The 7280-nt window shown below is 39.4% G+C and overlaps 1 protein-coding gene across 1 annotated transcript; it reads left to right on the top strand.

Annotated features, from left to right (window-relative positions):
• Positions 1-1200: 1200 nt before the first annotated feature.
• On the top strand, positions 1201-6013 carry c1qbp (complement component 1, q subcomponent binding protein). Its single transcript, XM_076275350.1, has 6 exons — positions 1201-1567; positions 2329-2479; positions 4013-4100; positions 4226-4321; positions 4480-4605; positions 5722-6013. The coding sequence occupies exons 1-6, from the start codon at positions 1306-1308 to the stop codon at positions 5869-5871; spliced, it is 873 nt and encodes a 290-aa protein (XP_076131465.1). The 5' UTR covers positions 1201-1305; the 3' UTR covers positions 5872-6013.
• Positions 6014-7280: the final 1267 nt, after the last annotated feature.

The following is a 7280-nucleotide window of genomic DNA, read 5'->3' as shown; positions in this document are numbered from 1 at the left end:
CCCCCCTTTAGATTCAAATAGTAATTTGCAGGGACATGAACTTCTGCTTACCCTGTCACAGTTTACATATTCAACACTTTAAGAACTGGTTTTGTATTCTTCAGCTTATCGCTGTCAGAATACCCCTAAAGAGTCCTGACTGGGAACACCCTCAGTTTTGGAACTTTTGGAACCAACTTGAGCATACTTTTACAGTCACCTGTATTTCAGTTTTCACCTGTGAAAAAACATTTTCACCTCCCCAGAGAAGTTTTTTCTTTTTGTTAGAAGGTCCTACAATAGGTTTTATTTATACCTCAGAACCTTCCTGCCTGAGGAAATTTTTTTCAAGCGCACGTTGAATGAGAGATTCCATGTTGTATTCTTTGGAATGTTAGATGTTTAGCGTCATCTTAGTCATCAAATGCATGTGACTGAGCACTAGATAAAAGAACCGAAGGTATTGAGTACCATAAAACATAACAGGACCTGTACATAGATATGCTATGCATGTAAAATAAAAATATGGCCACTCAGGTTTTTGATACATTAAATGGAATGTATCATAAATTAAAATGTAATCACAAAGCTTTGGAATTGGAATAGTTTTTAGTTGTGGAGATGAACAGTACATTTTAGATCTTGAACAGTACATTTTAGATCTTGAAGAGCTTTTGAAATTTTACTTTAGTCTCTGTCATATTAACAGGCAGTGCAGCATCCATGTTTCACTGCATCTTCACTGTGCCATAGGACAGGATGGCAGAATTCACATGGAGATGGTAACAGAGGAATAATGTTTTAAGATACAAAAGGTAAAATGCAGAATTGTATTTCATGTTTGTTTTCACTGTGGCAGAGAGGATGTTTTAAATACCAAGAAAAGGAAATTAAATATTGTACTTTATATGGAGGGAATTCACTTTGTGCTCTCTAAACTGCTATGATATTTTGAGGATTAGGCCTTCACGCACTTTGTGGAAGATTTTCTAAGAGGAAGTGCATGTTTGAATTATTCACAATGTTGCCATTATACTGAATGTGTTATTTAAATTCAAAACAATGTTTCTAATTAAAACTTTGATAATGACACGTGTTTTAATTGGGCGAATATTTGCTGTTATGAGTTTTTTGTCTTTGACTACACTTCCCATAAGGAAAAGCGGCAGTGATCATATTGTACTTCCGGGTCCGAGGTTGAAGTTGAAGTTATGAGGTCATTGTGCCCTTTCCAAACCAACACACGTGTGTATAGTAGGCTGGTCTTTCGTTGTGTAAGGTGCGACAGTGAAGTAGGCTTGAAGCGGTCGGAATCAAGCTATAATCATGCTGAAATCAATTTCACGCGCAGTTAGTATCGCTACACGACTTTCAAACAAGACAGCAACAGCGTCTGCCACACGTACGGTAGAACCGCTCGTAAGGTCTGTATTATGTGTGCCGAACTCGGCACCTATCCGGCCTTTCACCCGCTCTATTTGGATGATGTGCAATAATGGAGCTACGTCGGGGAGCAGAACAAGACTTTTCACATCCAAAGGGTTTCTTCCATCAGCATCCTGTGGATGTGGAGGGCTTCATACAGAAGGTAACTTTAGTTGACACCACAGTTCCCAAATAGAAACGAGACGGTGAGCTGAGCTAATGTCGTTTGCTAACCTAGTAAGCTAACTTGGCCTCAAAGCTGTCAAAATGGTGATATTGGTTGGTTCAATAGGTTAATATTAGCAAATAAACGGAGTAGGTCATGCATGGTGTCAACACCTTGTTCGATAAATAGTAGGCCTAATGCTAGAACAACTTCCTGTACCACGGTACTCTTTAATGTCCTGTGATTTGGTCATTAACTTCGATCAGCGTCAACCTCATGCTGTCCTATGTTTCAGTTGGTTTATGCAGGCCAGGTTTCACAGTACATAGTATGGCATCAGCTTTAGTGTAATGAAAGCGTTTGAATTCAGTCTTGGCCAAATGCATGCATGGAGGTATTTTGTCTGTATGTAACATTAGCTGAAAGGTATAGGGCACATGCCTTGGCAACATGTGACCTTGAGTCTGACGAATAATGTAACCCTCGGAATGAAGTGCTGTTTCATCATCTCTGACCAATCATTCATCACTTGTTCTGAAGGTTCGGGCCCTTGGTTCTGATTCAGACCTTGTATCTTACTAGTTATATTTCTACTAATGTAGTTTTGATGTGAGATATTTTGTCAGGTAAGTATCAAATTGCCCGTGGACTTATTAATAGCAGATTATCTCTATAGTCACACTCAGATGAGACCTGATCTTACTCGTGTTTTATGTAATTTCAGTATGCCCTTACTCCATGCAAAATCATTGTTTCAGGTGACAAAGCCTTTGGAGAGTTTCTAAACGATGAAATTAAAGAGGAGAAGAAAATTCAGAAAAACAAGGCACTCCCCAAAATGTCTGGAGGATGGGAGCTTGAATTAAATGGCACAGAGGCTAAACTTGTTAAATCTCTTTCAGGAGAAAAGTAAGTTATATGAATTAACATTGTTAACCACTGTTTGATCCGCTGTTTTGTAGGGGTGGCACGGTTCGGTTTTAGGTTCACTGTTTTCGGTTTTATATGGTTGTTGTTATTTTTTCTTTTAATCTTTACCACTTCAGCATATGATAGCTTAATTGTCCACCATTTAGGCTACAGTATTAGTATAGTTATATCATGTAATCATGCACAATTGACTTGACTTTAAGCACATCATTGAGACCGATAGATAGATAGACTTTATTGATCCCCAAGGGGAAATTCAAGGTCTCAGTAGCATACAGAGACCTTGAATCTCTGAGGAAAGGTGACCATCTCTGAGGAAAGGTGAGATTTTGATACAGCAAGAGTGAAGACATTGAAACATTGAAACATACTTGTCATTTATTTGGCAAAAAGTAGAATGTGTTTTTGCCATCTATAGGAACTTTTGTGCCTTTTTAGCACACGAAGATTGACTGAAATATTACGGAATATTTTATTTCTACACATAGCGTAGCCTATCCGAGCTATGCAAGATAGCTTCTAGGCTACCACATAACAGTGACAAGTTCTGTAAAGGCACATTTCTCTCCTGTCTCTGCCGAATCTGAACGCTCCTCTAGTTTCTCTCAACAGGGCTATTTGCTCACTGAAACTGAACGTTAGATCTTCCATGTGAGGAGGACCCAGCACACATTTTAATGATATTTTATTTTCGAGGGCTTTTGAGATCTGGGGTTCTTACCTCACAGTAAAAATGAATTATTATTAGCCTACTACACGTCTCCCCTGCACACATGAGAGTTCATCAGGGCCGTGCCACTGGAGAAGGGGCCGCTCATATAGCACTCTCCCCTTAATTATTTCAAATATAGACTTGGTTGCGACTTCCAAACAGTCTTTGTGAGTGCTACATTGTTATTTGGAAAACTGCGAGTAAGGGGCTGCGACCGCACAGACCTGACTGCTGAAGTGCAGCAAGGGCGCAGCAAATGAACTTCAGAAACAATATATTTACTCAAAATATTCAGACTGGCCCAAAACGTTAACGGCCCAGCGGGAATCCTCCCGATTAGCCACTCCGGGCCTGCACTAACATAATGAACACGTCTTGCACAATGCTTGCACACAGTCATAGTTCTATCTACCGTTTGCTTGCCGCTGTCATCAAAAGGTAAACTTAAATCCAAAATGTTCTCACACACCAAACTTATGCATCCTCCAACTGCGGGCTGCCTTCACTATCTCTCCCACTTGTCATTTCTACACATGACCCGCAGCGCTCCACACCTCCGCTTTCACGTGAAAGGGGAAAACAACAATCTGAGGTCACATATGGGCATGAGGCTACATTGCATGGCATGAACCGTCAACACCGTATGATGCACACATGCTCCAAAACGAGACAAGTGAACCGAACAGTTCTTTTTTTTTTCATTAACCGTGACACCCGTACTGTTTTGGTATGGCCATTGCAATTATTTGTGCAGTTGCTCTCCTCACTTCAGTCTGTCATGTTGTGGTCTTTTCTTTCAGAGTGACCATAACTTTCAATGTCAACAACAGCATCCCTCCCAATATGGAGGAGGAGCCAGAGCAGGGACAGAAACCTGCAGACAATGAGGTAGTCGAATCTGTAATTCACTGTAATAATCTAGGCTATGTTACACACACACACACACCACAAATGGCAGGTGTTTTTTTTTTTTTTTCATTTTTAAAAATGTGTTTCTCTTACTTTTGTACCAGCCGGAAATTGTATCAACACCCAACTTTGTTGTGGAGGTGACAAAACAGTCAGCAAGTCAAGCCTTGGTGTTTGACTGCCACTTCCCTGAGGATGAGGCAAGTCTGCCTGTCTTAAAATGCATACTTCTGTGTCCTGCCTTTGTCAATGCAACTGTGGAAATATCAGCTACATTTAATACTGCTTCGTCCTACGTTTGAACACACAGAGTTTGGACATACTGAACTGAGAAGTTCTCCTCTATCTTCTTGAACAGGTTAGCCATGGTGAAGGTGAGGAGGAGAGCGATATTTTTGCCATTCGTGAAGTTAGTTTTCAGCCAACGGGGGAAACTGACTGGAAGGAAACCAGCTACACCCTTAACACAGACTCTTTGGACTGGGTAAGGGTCTACTTACTGTCTATCACTGTTTCTGTTGACCAACCAGTTGTTAGATAAACATTCAGAGCAGTAATGTTGACCTGTTTTACAGTGTTACATAGAATGTTTTCATTTTCACAAATACTCTGAATGTGTACACATGTATTGAACACTAATGATCTCTTTCTCCAATATGCATGTTGTGTCTTCACTGCACTTATATAGCCTACTTTAAATAAAAACAATGTATACACTGTAGGCTATATTGAATAAATGAAACGGGTAATAAAAAAAACCCTATACTTTTAGATGACCGTTAGTCATTTTCTAGTATATAGTATCTTCATCTTCAAGACATATACTTTCATTAGTCCATGGACATTAGTTTAATAGGCTACATTTTGGAAAAGAAAAACAATAATGATTGAGTGCTTTATAGTTAATAGTAGGCCTAGTCGTATAAAGCTTAAATAATTTGAACTACCTTCCCAAAACGGTTCTGCAACATTTTTTTTATTTTTTATTATTATGTTTGTTGGCAGACACTTACCAACCAAACAGACATAATCTAGTGATCACAACAACAAACAACAAAAAGAAAACTTTGTTGAACCCATAGCCTGCATACAACATTTAATGAGGAAGGTAACTGCACGTAGTCATGTGCACTTTGTTGCTGGACATTTCAACAAATTGCTTGAGTTTCCGTTCTCAAATGCAAATGACTAGTTGCATTAGAAGGGACATTGTCAGCATCAACACTAATAAAGTGTCATAATTTGCTTTGGTAATTAGACATTGAGATACTTTGCCACTGCAGCCTTTGCCTCATGAAGGAGGATAACGGCCATTAAAGTTAAAGTACACTCAGCAGCAGCTCCTAAACAGTAACTGAATTGCTTTGTTTTTTTCAAAGTAACAGCAAATATCACAGATATAGGCTTGTAGTGATTGTGCTGTTTTGCAATCTAATAATTGAGGTGAAATTGTGCAGTTTCACCAGCATATATACGATGTTGTGTATGCACAACACATTCATATTTGGAGCTCCTATAAGCACGTTTGTGCCAGCATGCATCATCAGGGGGAAAAACAAGACGCAATTTAAATCTAAGAGCGGTGTTTTGAACTCCCTAGGCCCTGTATGACCATCTGATGGACTTCCTTGCTGACCGTGGAGTTGACAACACCTTTGCTGATGAGCTGACGGAACTCAGCACTGCGCTGGAGCATCAGGAGTACATCAAGTTCCTGGAGGATCTCAACGGATTTGTAAAGTGCAACTGATGTGAAAGGCCCTTTTTAGGGTTTCTGTACGTTTCCCAATGTAAAGCTACCATCCCTTAATTATTGTTGAAAAGAGGAATGAAGTCGTAGTGTTATTTTTTATTACACTGAAGTTATTAAATTTGTGCCCTTGTTCTTGGAAGCATTCTTGTTGACAAGCCTCTTCTTCAGTTCACCTGTTTAGCACACATTTAATATTATTAAGATACATCAGAATTCATCCCGTTTTCAGGGACATGTATGAGTGACTAAACTGAACTGAAGTGAGTTAAAGTGAAGTGCTATTCACATGACATTTCTTGGCAGGAGGCCTTTTCGGCAAATCCAAAAGTGCCAACCAGGCTGTTTGTGAACTGGCCTTAGGAAGGCATGCACTTGGAGCCAGGTGGTTTGGTAATGGTCAACTGGTTTAAATAACAATAGGGAGTAAAAACAATGGTTGGTGTAATTATACAGCCAAAGTTAAGGGAGTCATTTTGTTTTGTGCACAGGAAACATGAAATCACTTTCCATTCCATTACAAGATGAAAAACAGTAATTTTATTCTTACAAACACTCTACATAAGTATTGGATTCTAAAGTCCATAAGAATCGTGTTCATTTATACAAGCAGCAATCTGCTTCTGGTTTTATCATGTCTTAAAGAATGGAATGGCTTATAATTGATTAATTGAATAAAACACTTCTCAAACAGGAAAATGACAATACCCATGATTCTCTTGAATTAACAGTTAATTCGTTTGAACGTGTGTGGACAACCATAATATAAACATGACCGGCTATTAGAAATTAATGGGTAAGAAAAACGGTCAGTGTATAAAATTGAGTCCAGGCACATACCTATTATACAGTGTAATAATAGTTGTTTTACCTGTGGGAGGAGGGAAGAATAATCCTTGTTCCAAACTGAAATCCAGCCCTGAATTTGATGTTTTCCTCAATTTGGCCACTAGGGAGATGTGTCCACCTATTTACAGTGGAGTTTTCTATGGGACCACTGTTAAAAGTGCCACTTAGATGGGAAGAGCAGGTTGACAGAATTTGGTTTCTTTTCAGGGCGAAAGAAAGATATGGCACTATCGTTTAAAAGGTAGGCTGTAGGCACACAGGCCTGCTCTTACAAAACTTGAACCCCATTGGAATTCTCCATGACATGCCCTGCTGCATAGTGTATCTGGAGCGGAGGGTATGCTACCTAATGGAGAGGATTGTAGGCTATGTAAACTAGTCAGACTGCAATTAGGTTATACAGTTGGTAACAAAAACAGTCCACCAATTTTAGAATAGGCCCAAATATCAGTCTATTATTATATTCAGCTGTTCCAACAACATATCAGCCACACAGATAGCCTACAGTGGTCAGTTGGAGTCAACAGAACACGGCTACTTGTGTTCACAGTCAAATTGGA

Source organism: Alosa pseudoharengus, unplaced genomic scaffold, assembly GCF_046254945.1.
Source record: "Alosa pseudoharengus isolate Yale_2024_CS ecotype anadromous, Long Island Sound unplaced genomic scaffold, YU_APseudo_1.1 YU_APseudo_1.1_scf_8, whole genome shotgun sequence".
In the NCBI taxonomy this organism is placed as follows: Eukaryota; Metazoa; Chordata; class Actinopteri; order Clupeiformes; family Clupeidae; genus Alosa; species Alosa pseudoharengus.
The sequence above is the reverse complement of the archived record's forward strand: the minus strand, read 5'-3'. Positions and strand labels throughout refer to the sequence as shown.

Bases quoted from the DNA above. Each gene is read 5' to 3' on its own strand.
- c1qbp (XM_076275350.1), top strand. From the start codon at position 1,306: ATGCTGAAATCAATTTCACGCGCAGTTAGTATCGCTACACGACTTTCA. The intron at 4,322-4,479 runs GCAAGTCTGCCT...CTTCTTGAACAG, and splicing joins GCCACTTCCCTGAGGATGAG to GTTAGCCATGGTGAAGGTGA. The intron at 4,606-5,721 runs GTAAGGGTCTAC...TGAACTCCCTAG, and splicing joins ACACAGACTCTTTGGACTGG to GCCCTGTATGACCATCTGAT.